The 13,353-nt window shown below is 45.1% G+C and overlaps 1 protein-coding gene across 1 annotated transcript in view; it reads left to right on the forward strand.

Annotated features, from left to right (window-relative positions):
* FAM186A (family with sequence similarity 186 member A) overlaps window positions 1–13,353 on the forward strand; it is a 142,500-nt gene that overhangs the window by 59,479 nt on the left and 69,668 nt on the right. Inside the window, exons 2-4 of the mRNA XM_074221032.1 lie at window positions 4,800–5,031; window positions 5,614–5,790; window positions 6,994–13,310. Of these exons, the coding sequence (XP_074077133.1) occupies window positions 4,800–5,031; window positions 5,614–5,790; window positions 6,994–13,310 (6,726 nt within the window). The remainder of the gene's footprint in view (window positions 1–4,799; window positions 5,032–5,613; window positions 5,791–6,993; window positions 13,311–13,353) is intronic.

Consider the following 13,353-nt stretch of genomic DNA (forward strand, 5'->3'; position numbering starts at 1 on the left):
CAGTCTTTACATTGTTTCCATGTTGTACATTGATCTAAATTGAGTGTGATGAGAGAGAAACCATATCCTTAAAGAAGAAACATAAAGTATAAGAGATAACAAGATCAGACAATAAGATAGCAGTTTTTTTTTCTAAAATAAGGGAATAGTCCTTGAACTTTGTTCAAACTCCACAGCTCCTTATCTGGATACAGATGGCACTCTCCATTGCAGACAGCCCCAAATTGTCCCTGATTGTTGCACTGATGAAATAAGTGTGTCCATCAAGGTTGATCATCATCCTCATGTTGCTGTTAGGGTGTACAGTGTTTTTCTGGTTCTGCTCCTCTTACTTAGCATCAGTTCATGCAAATCCCTCCAGGCTTCCCTGAATTCCCATCCCTCCTGGTTTCTAATAGAACAATAGTGTTCCATGACATGCATATACCACCGTTTGCTAAGCCATTCCCCAATTGAAGGACATTTACTTGATTTCCCATTCTTTGCCACCACAAACAGGGCTGCTATGAATATTTTTATACAAGTGATGTTTTTACCCTTTTTCATCATCTCTTCAGGGTATAGATCCAGTAGTGGTATTGCTGAATCAAAGGGTATGCACATTTTTGTTGCCCTTTGGGTGTAGTTCCAAATTTCTCTCCAGAAAGGTTGGATGAGTTCACAGCTCCACCAACAGTGTGATAGTGTCCCAGATTTCCCACAACCCTTCCAACAATGACTGTTATGACGGAACTATTTTTTTTTTAGGTTTTTGCAAGGCAAAGGGGGTTAAGTGGCTTGCCCAAGGCCACACAGTTAGGTAATTATTAAGTGTCTGAGATCAGATTTGAACCCAGGTACTCCTGACTATCCACTATGCCACCTAGCCACCCCAGAACTATTTTCTTCAGAGAGCTTTTTTTATCTCCTTTTCCAGCTGGCCAATTCTGCTTTTTAATCTGAGATCAGATTTGAACCCAGGTACTCCTGACTATCCACTATGCCACCTAGCCACCCCAGAACTATTTTCTTCAGAGAGCTTTTTTTATCTCCTTTTCCAGCTGGCCAATTCTGCTTTTTAAGGGATTCTTCTCCTCATTTGACTTTTATTTTTGCCTAACATTTTGTTAGGTTTAACATTTGGCCTAAACTGGTTTTTTTTTTTTTAGGTTTTTTGCAAGGCAGATGGGGTTAAGTGGCTTGCCCAAGGCCACACAGCTAGGTAATTATTAAGTGTCTGAGGCTGGGTTTGAACTCAGGTACTCCTGACTCCAGGGCTGATGCTCTACCCACTGAGCCACCTAGCTGCCCTTTAGACTGATTTTTAACATATTATTTTCTTCAATATTTTTTTTTGTATATCTTTCATCAAGCTGTTGATTTGGTTTTCATGAGTTTTCTGCATTGCTCTCATTTCTCCTCCCAATTTTTCCTCCACCTCCCTGAATTGCTTTTCAAAGTCTTTTTTGAGCTTATCCATAGTCTGAGCCCATTTTCTATTTCTCTGGGAGGTTTTGGATATGGAAGCTTCGATTTTGTCATCTTCTGAGTATCTGTTTTGATCTCCCATGGGACTAAAGTAATTCTCTATGGTCAGATTCTTCTTTTTCTGTAGTTTACTGGTTTCCTCAGCCTATCAAGATAGCACTTCCAAGGTTTTGGTTTTTTTTTGGGGGGGATACCCCACTGGGACCTTTATTCCTCCAAGGTCTTATTCTGTCTTGCCTGTGCTTTGAAATGTAGATGGACCCCTTACTTCCCTCTGTCCTGGGGTTATAAGGAGGGATCCAGTTTGTCTACTTAGTATGCAAACCCAAACTGCAGCCTAGATCTAATTTTTCATCTTAAGTACATCACCTCTCTGTCAGGAAGTGTGTAGCAAAGTACATCATTAGTTCTTAGTAATTGTGATTTATCATTACACTGAGCAGAGTTTTTCAAAGCTGTTAGTCTTTGCAATGTTGTTATTATAATAATTGTTCTCCAGGTTCTACTCATTTTACTCATTTTACTTAGCTTCAATTCACTGAAAGAATCTGAAGAATGCAGTGAAAAATAGATGTTTTTCATTTTAAAATAACATTTTATTTATTTTTTATTTTAGAAAGGTTTTATTTATTTTGAGTTTTACAATTTCCCCCCAATCTTGCTTCCCTCCCCCCCCACAGAAGGCAGTTTGCTAGTCTTTACATCATTCCCATAGTATGCAGTGATCTAAGTTGAATGTGATGCTAGAGAAATCACATCCTTAAGGAAGAAACATATAGTATGAGGTATAGCAGAATTATATAATAAGACAACAGTTTTTAAAAATTAAAAGTAATAGTCCTTGGTCTTTGTTCAAATTACACAATTCTTTCTCAGGATACAGATGACATTCTCCATCACAAATACCCCAAAATTGTGTCTGATTGTTGCCCTATTGGTATGAGCAAGTCCATTAAGATTGATCATTGCCCCCATGTTGCTGTTAGGGTGTATAGTATTTTTCTGGTTCTGCTTATCTTACTCAGCATCAGTTCATGTAAATCCTTCCAGGCTTCCCTGAATTCCCATTCCTCCTGTATTCTAATAGAACCATAGTGTTCCATCACATACATATACCATAGTCTGTTAAGCCATTCCCCAATTGAAGGACATTCCCTCAGTTTCCATTTCTTTGCCACCACAAACAGAGCTGCTATGAACATTTTTGTACAGGTGGTGTTTTTACCTTTTTTTCATAATCTCTTCAGGATATAGACCCAGTAGTGATATTCCTGGATCAAAGGGTATGCACATTTTTATTGCCCTTTGGACATAATTCCAAATTGCTCTCCAGAAAGGTCAGATCAGTTCACAGCTCCACCAACAATGCATTAGTGTGCCAGATTTCCCACAACCCTTCCAACATTGTTCATTATCCTTTCTGGTCATATTGGCCAAACTGAGAGATGTGAGGTGGTACCTCAGAGATGTTTTAATTTGTATTCCTCTAACAATTAGTGATTTAGAGCAATTTTTCATAAGATTATTGATTGCTTTGATTTCCTACTGTAAATTGCCTTTGCATGTCATTTGACCATTTGTCTATTGGGGAATGGCTTTTTTTTAAGTTGACTCAGTTCTCTGTATATTTTAGAGATGTGTCCTTTGTCAGAAACACTAGTTGTAAAAACTGTTCCCCAATTTACTCCATTTCTTTTGATCTTGGTTACAGTGGGTACAGTCTGTGCAAAGCTTTTAAATTTAATTAACTATTTAAATTTAAATGACTATTTTTCCCTCTGGTTCCATGATATCAGGACAGTTTTTCATCACTAAATCCTGTAACATTGAGTCCAGGCTTTTTTCCTTTTCAATGTATTCAGGAAGACCAATAATTTTTAGGTTATCTTTTCTCGATCTATTCTCAAGGTCAGTGGCTTTGCTGATGAGGTATTTAACATTTTCTTCTATTTTTTCAATTTTTTGGTTTTGTTTAACAAATTCTTGTTGTCTCATGATGTCATTGGTTTCCATAGACTCCATTCTTTTTTTTAGGGAAAAATTTTCTTCATTTACCTTTTGCAACTCGTTTTCCAATTGGTCAGTTCCATCTTTGTAAGAGTTTTCCCTTTGATCATTTGAGGTTTTGAGAGAATTTTTTTTTTACATTTTTCCAGTTGTATTTTCCAAGGATTTGTTTTCTTGTTGCAAGGTGTTAATTTTCTCTTGGGTTTCTTTTCTCAAATTTTCCAATTTATTTTTAAACTCCTTCCTGATTTCTTCAAGGAAATCTTTCTGTGCTAGAGGCCAAATCATATTCTCCTCAGGGTTTCTATGCCTCTCTGAATTAAGGTCTTTTGCTTCCAGGAATTTTTCTATGGTCCCTCCTTCACTGGCTTTTCTTCATTTTCCTAAGATCTTGTGTTAGGGGAGGGGTTGGTTCACAGAGGTTTGGTATTGAGATCCCTAGAGGCTTTACTCATGGAGTGTAATATGTCCATCTGGCCAGTAGGGGGTGCTGAATGAAGGCTTTGGTCATTGAGTGGCTAGTAGGGGGTGATGGAAACTTTTCTCGCTGCATGTAATATCTCCTCCCCTCCAGCCCTTCCTACAAGTCCTAGACTGTCAGTCCCACTGCCATACCTCCACTCTCTGGTTTTTTCTCAGAGTGAAGTGGGGCTAATCTTAGATTAGTCTGACTCGCGCCCCTCTCCCACTGGCTGTCAGCACTCTGCACTCGCCACACACCCAATCCCCAAGACAGACGTTGAGGTATGTGTTCTTTTCCTAGCTTCTCTTTCAAGGTTTTTGTCTATAGGACTTCCATTAAGAAGTTTGTTTCATATTGTTTATGAGGGAAGATCAGGAGACTTTAGCACATGACCTGACTTCTCTCTGCCATCTTGGCCGAAGTCCTTTAAATAACATTTTTTTTAGGTTTTTTTTTTTTTTTGCAAGGTAAATGGGGTTAAATGGCTTGCCCAAGGCCACACAGCTAGGTAATTATTAAGTGTCTGAGACTGGATTTGAACCCAGGTACTCCTGACTCCAGGGCTGGCCTTTATCAACTATGCTACCCAGCCACCCTAAATAACATTTTAATGTTTAACATGTAAGGACTATTTTTAACATTCATTTAAAATTTTTTGAGTTCTAAATTTTCTATGTCCTCCTTCCCCTTTCCTAAGACAATATGCAATTTTATCTGGGTTGTGTGATGTTCAGTTATGCAAGACATATTAAAGATTTTTTTTATTCTGAAACCCAGATAAGAAAGATGTCCAAAGCACCCTGTCAATTTGTCCTTTTAAAGTGGTTTGTTGATTTACAGTTGTCTCTTTCTGTTACTGTAGGACATGAGAGTACAGCTTAACGACATAATGCAGCAAGTGAATCAGATCATAAATCGCTACCATGGAGATATTGAACTGGATACATTCAGAAAAAGAAGGAGCTCCTTTATGTCATTAAAAAAATTGAGAAAATATCGATTTGACACAATGGAACAAATAGATAACTCTTTGAGGTCTGCTGATGTTAAGGATAATATTTTAATTGACCTTATAGCCTGGCTTGATGATTGGCGTAAGTTTATATTGTTTTTTTAGAAATGAGCCACACATCTATCAAAAAATAGAGATTAGAATAGACTGAATGAACTAGTATTATTCAGGGTCAGGATACATTGAAGACTACTTTCTGAGGAATGGTATTTTTATGCTTCCATGCTAGTGAGGGTAAAATAAACAATAAGAAATGAGTTTAAACTCTAAAAGGAAGCATTTAGGCTAGTTTTAAGACAGAATTTTCATGTAATGAGAGCATGATTCCTAGATTAAAAGTAAAACGTTTTTTAAAATGTAAATTAACAAAACATTTGATCATGATATAGTCCTTCCTGGAATCCAAGAAATGCTCCAAATTGATTTACTTTCATCCCCAAGATTCTTTCCAAATCTGATTCTCAGTTTTAGACAGGATTACTCACCTTTTTTTAGTCTAAATATTCTTCCCCCCGCAGCTACATCTTTTTACATGTGGAGATACCTCATAGTAGAAGGAAATGTCCTATGTCCCATTTCACATTACTATGTAATATTGCTAGCTAACAAGTTAAACCCTTTCACCTTGAAGATCTTTGACCCTTTTATTTTGATTTTTCTCAAGATTTAATTTTGTCTGAGGCAACCATCAGTGAAGATGCTGAAGCTGATTACTATCAGTGGGTATCAAAAATGGAAGCTTTGCCACTTACCCTAAGTGCTATTGAGCTCAATGTCAATTCATTGATTGCCTTTAGCCTTTATTTATTAAAAGACAGGAAAAGAAGCAAGAAAAAATTTGGTAAGTGATTGAAGCAATTGAAACCTTTTAGCATAATTTGCTTTTTGTCTTTAATTTATGCTTTAAATAATGGTTTTCAAATTAGATTTAAACTTTAAAGTTGGAATTTCCAATGAATCTCAAGTGCATCTAAGTTGAAGAGAACCAGTCTGATTCTTTGTTGATGTCACCTTAGCCCTCCACTCCAAAATAAGATAATCTGGGATAGAGACCTGGGTTCCTGAATGTTGGGGCAACTTCCAGAGACAACTGTCATCACAGTGAGGGGCTCAATCCTATATCTAACTTCATACTTGGTTATTGGAACCCAATCAGGTCCTTGCCCTAGCCTCCATAGAAACATTACCTCTAATGAGTTTTGGGATAAAAATTGTTCTTCATTCATAATATACCTTCTGTTTGTGGACTGATGGTCCTTTATGCAGGAATTGTTTCATAACAACAAATCAAACACAGAAATACTTTATATTTTTGCCTTAGTATCCCTTAAAGTTCACAGGGTTCAAGTCTTCATCCTAAAGCTAAGCCTATGTCTCCAGTTTATATTTCAAAGAAGGCAGAATTTGTGAAAGTTCTAGATATGAGGCAATCAGAGTTAAATGACTTGGCCAATATCACACAGTAAATGAGAATCTAGTGTCTGAGGTAGGATTTGAACTCACATCCTCCTGAGTCCAAGGCAGCTAGATGGCACAGTGGGTAGAGCACTGACCTTGGAGTGAGGAGGCTAGATGTTCTAATCCAGCCTCAGATACTTACTAGCTGTGTGGACAAGTCACTTAACCCTGATTGTCTCACATTCAGAACCATCTACAGTTGTCCTGATTCTTATCTGGCCACTGAACTCTCTGGAGAAGAAAGTGAGGCTGGTGACTTAGCACAGCATGTCCTCAGTCACAGCATCACCTCTCTGATGTCAGGGTCTTTTATGAGAATGGAGGACAAACATTATTGTGAAAGTCGTTGAATCATACCCTTACTACTTTAGGTCATTAGGTTTACAGAGATCCTCTCTTTCTACATTTTTTGTTTTTGCTTTAAATGAAACAAATGAAAGGCCTTCAACTGGCTCTCATGCTAGATTTGTCCTTTGCTTAAGCTTAAACTCTAAATGAAAGAACTATATATAGTTAAGTGCTGGGGGATGGAAGGGCAAGATGAGAAAAGAAGACCATTTCCTATTTTTTCTCTGATGTTTCTCAGTTTCCAGAGGTACTATGTGGAGAACCTGGAGAGAAAAGATTTTACAGAAACCTTCAGCAGGAGAGCCTATTAAACCAGAGCAAATAGCCAAGGAAGAAGCCACCGCCAACCATAAGGTTTTTGAAATCCTTGATTTGTTGCAGGAGCTCATTGACTCTAATATGTTCACCAAAGCTGAAGTTAATGTCATTAAATATATATTCTCAACTATAACAAACCTTCACAAGGCTTTGGGGTTCCAAAATCAAACTATTAAAACTCTAACTTCCCAATGTACCTCCATGGGATTAGAAGTAAAAGGGTATTATGGACTGGAGAAACAGTCCTTCCAGCGCTTAATACAACTCCTCAGTGATAAAAATGAGTCACTTGAGAAGGAATTGTTAACTCAAGAAGAAAAATACATGGAACTTCTTTCAACCAAAGCAAATTTAGAATACCAGTTGGGGATGGTGAGTGCACAGGCACATTTACCTTCTGAGGAACTTATCAGAAAAAGGAATAAGGCTCTACTAAAAATACAGGAAAAAATGAGGCAGGAATTTGAGGAGCCAACTTCATCGGAGGAATCTTCACTGTTAGAGCTGCCCTCTTTAGGAGCAGAATTCCCAAAATTTCCCAGGAAAGAGGTTCTAAGAGTAGGTACCAGTATGAAATGGGACCTAGGCAAAGCCAAAGGTGATTCACCTTCACAGAGTAAATCTTCCTCCACTCTAATGTCCCCTATCAGTCGTAGGAAATCTATCTTCCTCTCTTCAAAAGATACCCTTGAAGATTATTCTAGAGTTCCTTCCCCTGATGATCTCTTTCTGACAAAGTCCTCAACAGATCCTACTAGGTTACAGATCCCAAAGTCAGCAATTTCTTCAACACAGGCAAACAAAGAGGACCTGGGTCTTTTGACAGATACAGCTAAGGTGTTCAAAAGCTTGCAATCAGAGACGAAAAGACACAAGGACATGCGATCCCATCAGGTGGAAGAAGTCGGGAAAAAAAAGTCAAAGGAAAGCCAACTGGGTAAGGAAACACGGAAAACCATAGAGTCAACTGGGGTTGAAGAGATGGAAGACCAGGGAGAAAAACCTGATCGGGTTGTTAAGCATAAGGCAACCAAAAAGGGAACGAGAAAAAAGGAAAAAACTGAAGTGAATATCCTTCAGGATTATCAGAAATCTTTAATGTCTTTCCTGCAACAGAAGATTGACAACCTAGGGAAAGCTGAGCCCAGTGGTGAATTTAGTGAGCCAAAGAATGCAGAGGTTCAAAAGTCATTAAAAACGGTAAAGGAAAAGATGGAGGAATATTTCCAAAAAATGGTCGAGAGTCTGACTGATATCTTGAAGAAATACAGAGGAAAAAGACCTGAGAGCTTGCTAAACCGTCAAAAGACTGAGAAAATGGATTCAATGATGTCCAGTATCCTTAAACTAGTCAGTGAGACCCTGAAAGAAGCAGATGCTGTGAGAAGGGTTCGACACAAGGAGTTAGAATTGACGGAAGGCAGAATGGCCCCAAAGCCATTGCAGGAAGAGAGAAACATCTGGAAGGAGACTCAGGATCAGTTAGAAAGAACATTAAGGGATGACTCTATGTGGTTCAAGAAGGATGAAAACAAGAAATGGGAGATGAAGCAGAGACAATGGCAAGCAGAGGAGGAAATGTGGCAGGAAATGCAGACTCAGTGGGAGCAGAAGGAGAAGCAACATGAGGAAAAACGGAAACAGTGGGAGCTTGAAGAAGCTAAACATAAAATCATGGATCCCCAGAAGCTGGAACAATGGAAAGAGCAAATAGCCCGAAAATATCAAGAACAGATAGAAATGCAGAAAATTCTGAGACAAGAAGAAGAGATTCGACAAATGGAACAAAAGCAGCCTGCTAAGAGGAAGGTTCCCCATCCCGAGGAAGCCCCCCGCCAATCACTGATCTCCAAGACCCTGATTCAGAAGTACCCGCAGCCTGGAGTAGAGAGAAAGGTCTCTTCAGAGGTGCTGAGGCCAGGTGTAGTGATTCCAGGACAAGACATGGCAGATTTAAAAGGAGTCTATCTTCCTGGTGAGGAAGGATATGATGAATCCCATCTACCTCTTTACCCTTCCCCTGTTGCCCCAGTGCTGGGGCCTCAACTAGTTGCTGTCCCTGAGGAAGAGCCAGTATCCATAACTGCCTCTCCAGAATCACGGGGCCTTCTTGAGGAAACTCCCACATCAAGGGTTTCTCCAGTCCCTGGTGAAACTCCATTATTGGGGACACCTGCTACTCCTATGCAACCCCCAACATTGAGACCATCTTTAACCACTGAGCAGCCTCCAGCACCTAGGTCTCCTGCCACACCTGGAGTATCCCCAGTACCATGGTCCTTTGATGCTTCTCAGCAACCCTTGCCATCCAGGATCCCTACCATCCCTGGTGAGACCACAACATTGTTGGGCCCTGCTGCCCCTGAGCAACCCCAAATGTTATGGGTCACTGATGCCGCCAGGCAACCCCAAACATCATGGGCTCCTGCAGTGTTTGGGCAACCCCAAGCATCATGGGTCTCTGCAGAGTCTGGGCAACTTGAAATACCATGGGCCTTTCCAGAGTCTGGACAACCTCAAACATCATGGGTCTCCACAATGCCTGGGCAACCCCAAGCAATATGGACCCCAGCAGTGTCTGGGCAACCCCAAACATCATGGGTCCCTGAAGAGCCTGGGCAACCTCAAACATGGACCTCTTCAGTATCTGGACAACCTGAAATACCAAGGGCCACTGAAATATCTGGGCAATCTCAAAGATCATGGTCCCTGGAGCAATCACAAGTATCATGGAATCTTGAAGGGTCTCAACAAGTTTCTTCAACTCTTATGCCCTCTGGGGAACCCCAAATAACAAAGTGGCAAACTACTACTGGGCAGTTCCAAGAAATGTGGGATTCTAGTCAGCTCTCCCCACCTGTGACCTTTGCAGCTCCTGTGGGGTTCCCCCAACCTGGGGCCCTTGCTGACCCTGGGGAGCCACTCCTACCTGGTCAGCCCCCCATACCTGTGGCCCCTGCTGTTCCTGGACAGTCCCCCTCTCTAGTGGCCCCCACTGTCCCAGGACAGCCCTTCATTCCCATGGCCCCTTCTGCCCCTGGACAGCCCCCCTTTCCAGTGGGCCCCATTGTACCTGAACAGCCACACATATCTATGGCCCCTGCCATGGTATATGGACAGCCCCCTGTACCTATGGCTCCTGCTGTCCTCGGAGAGCCCCCCATAACTGTGGCCCCTGCTGTCCTGGGTCAGCCCCCCTTTCCAATGGCCCCAGCTGTCCCCAGACAGCCCACTGTTCCAACAGCTCCTGCTGTCCCTGGAGAACAAGTCGGACCTGTGGCCCCTGCTGTTCCTGGACAGCCCCCCTTTCCGATGGCCCCTACTATCCCCAGAGAGCCCCCTGTACCTATGGCCCCTGCTTTTCCTGGACAGGCCCCCATAACTATGGCTGCTGCTGTCCCTGGAGAGGCCCTTGTATCTATGGCCCCTACTGTTCCTGGACAGCCCCTGTCTCCAGTGGGCCCTGCTGTCCCTGGACAGCTACCTGTATCTATGGCCCCTACTCTTCCCGAACAGCTCCCATTTCCAGTGAGCCTTGCTATCCCCGGACAGCCCCCTGTATCTATTGCTACTGCTGTTCCCAGAAAGCCCCCATTTCCAATGGCCACTGATATTTCCAGACAGCCTCCCTTATTTATGGCCACTGCTGTCCCTGGAGAGCCCCCCATATTTATGGCTGCTGCTGTCCCTGGAGAGCCCCCTATTCCTGTGGCCCATGCTGTACCAGGAGAGCCCACTGTTCCAATGGCCCCTGCTGTGCCTGGACAGCCACCCTTTCCAGTGGTCCTTACTGTCACCACACAGTCCCCTGTACCTGTGACCCCTGCTGTCTCTGGACAGCCCATTGTTCCAATGGTTCCTGCTGTCCATGAACAGCCCACTGTTCCAATGGGCACTGCTGTCCCTAGACAGCCTCCCTTTCCAATGGTCCCTACTGTTCCCAGACAACCTCCGTTTCCAGTGGGCCCTGCTGTCCCTGGACAGCCATCTATATCTATGGCCCCTACTGTTCCCAGACAGCCTTCCATACCTATGACCTCTGCTGTCCCTGGACAGCCCACTGTTCCAATGGTCCCTGCTGTCCCTGGACAGCCTTCCATACCTATGACCTCTGCTGTCCCTGGACAGCCCACTGTTCCAATGGCCCCTGCTGTCCCCAGACAGCCACCCTTTCCAATGGCCCCTGTTGTCTCTGGACAGCCCCCCATACCTGTGGCTCCTGCTGTCTCTGGACAATCTCCCATATCTATGGCCTCTGCTGTCCCTGGACAGTTCCCTTTTCCAGTGGCCCCTGCTGTCTCTGGACAGTCTCCCATATCTATGGCCCCTGCTGTCCCTGGACAGTTCCCTTTTCCAGCGGCCCCTGCTGTCCCTGGACAACCCACTGTACCAATGGCCCCTGCTGTCCCTGGACAGCCTTCCATACCTATGACCTTTGCTGTCCCTGGACAACCCACTGTTCCAATGGCCCCTGCTGTCCCTGGACAGCCCACTGTTGCAATGGTCCCTGCTGTCCCTGGACAGCCTTCCATACCTATGACCTCTGCTGTCCCTGGACAACCCACTGTTCCAATGGCCCCTGCTGTCCCTGGACAGCCCACTGTTCCAATGGTCCCTGCTGTCCCTGGACAGCCCACTGTTCCAATGGCCCCTGCTGTCCCTGGACAACCCACTGTTCCAATGGCCCCTGCTGTCCCTGGACAGCCCACTGTTCCAATGGTCCCTGCTGTCCCTGGACAGCCTTCCATCCCTATGACATCTGCTGTCCCTGGACAGCTCACTGTTCCAATAGTCCCTGCTGTCCCTGGACAGCCTTCCATCCCTATGACATCTGCTGTCCCTGGACAGCCCACTGTTCCAATGGCCCCTGCTGTCCCTGGACAGCCCACTGTTCCAATGGTCCCTGCTGTTCCCGGACAGCCTTCCATACCTATGACCTCTGCTGTCCCTGGACAACCCACTGTTCCAATGGCCCCTGCTGTCCCTGGACAGCCCACTGTTCCAATGGTCCCTGCTGTCCCTGGACAGCCTTCCATACCTATGACCTCTGCTGTCCCTGGACACCCACTGTTCCAGTGGCCCCTGCTCCTTGGACAGCCCACTGTTCCAATGCCCCCTGCTGTCCCTGGACAGCCCACTGTTCCAATGGCCCCTGCTGTCCCTGGACAGCTCACTGTTCCAATGGTCCCTGCTGTCCCTGGACAGCCTTCCATCCCTATGACATCTGCTGTCCCTGGACAGCCCACTGTTCCAATGGCCCCTGCTGTCCCTGGACAGCCCACTGTTCCAATAGTCCCTGCTGTTCCCGGACAGCCTTCCATACCTATGACCTCTGCTGTCCCTGGACAACCCACTGTTCCAATGGCCCCTGCTGTCCCTGGACAGCCCACTGTTCCAATGGTCCCTGCTGTCCCTGGACAGCCTTCCATACCTATGACCTCTGCTGTCCCTGGACAACCCACTGTTCCAGTGGCCCCTGCTGTCCCTGGACAGCCCACTGTTCCAATGGCCCCTGCTGTCCCTGGACAGCCCACTGTTCCAATGGCCCCTGCTGTCCCTGGACAGCCCACTGTTCCAATGGCCCCTGCTGTCCCTGGACAGCCCACTGTTCCAATGGCCCCTGCTGTCCCTGGACAGCCCACTGTTTCAATGGCCCCTGCTGTCCCTGGACAGCCCACTGTTCCAATGGCCCCTGCTGTCCCTGGACAGCCCCCTGTTCCAATGGTCCCTGCTGTCCCTGGACAGCCCACTGTTCCAATGGCCCCTGCTGTCCCTGGACAGCCCACTGTTCCAATGGCCCCTGCTGTCCCTGGACAGCCCACTGTTCCAATGGTCCCTGCTGTCCCTGGACAGCCCCCTGTTCCAATGGCCCCTGCTGTCCCTGGACAGCCCACTGTTCCAATGGCCCCTGCTGTCCCTGGACAACCCACTGTTCCAATGGCCCCTGCTGTCCCTGGACAGCCCCCTGTTCCAATGGTCCCTGCTGTCCCTGGACAGCCCACTGTTCCAATGGCCCCTGCTGTCCCTGGACAGCCCCCTGTTCCAATGGCCCCTGCTGTCCCTGGACAGCCCACTGTTCCAATGGTCCCTGCTGTCCCTGGACAGCCCACTGTTCCAATGGCCCCTGCTGTCCCTGGACAGCCCCCTGTTCCAATGGCCCCTGCTGTCCCTGGACAGCCCCCTGTTCCAATGGCCCCTGCTGTCCCTGGACAGCCCACTGTTCCAATGGCCCCTGCTGTCCCTGGACAGCCCCACTGTTCCAATGGCCCCTGCTGTCCCT

This window comes from Macrotis lagotis, chromosome 2, assembly GCF_037893015.1.
Source record: "Macrotis lagotis isolate mMagLag1 chromosome 2, bilby.v1.9.chrom.fasta, whole genome shotgun sequence".
NCBI classification, from domain to species: Eukaryota; Metazoa; Chordata; class Mammalia; order Peramelemorphia; family Peramelidae; genus Macrotis; species Macrotis lagotis.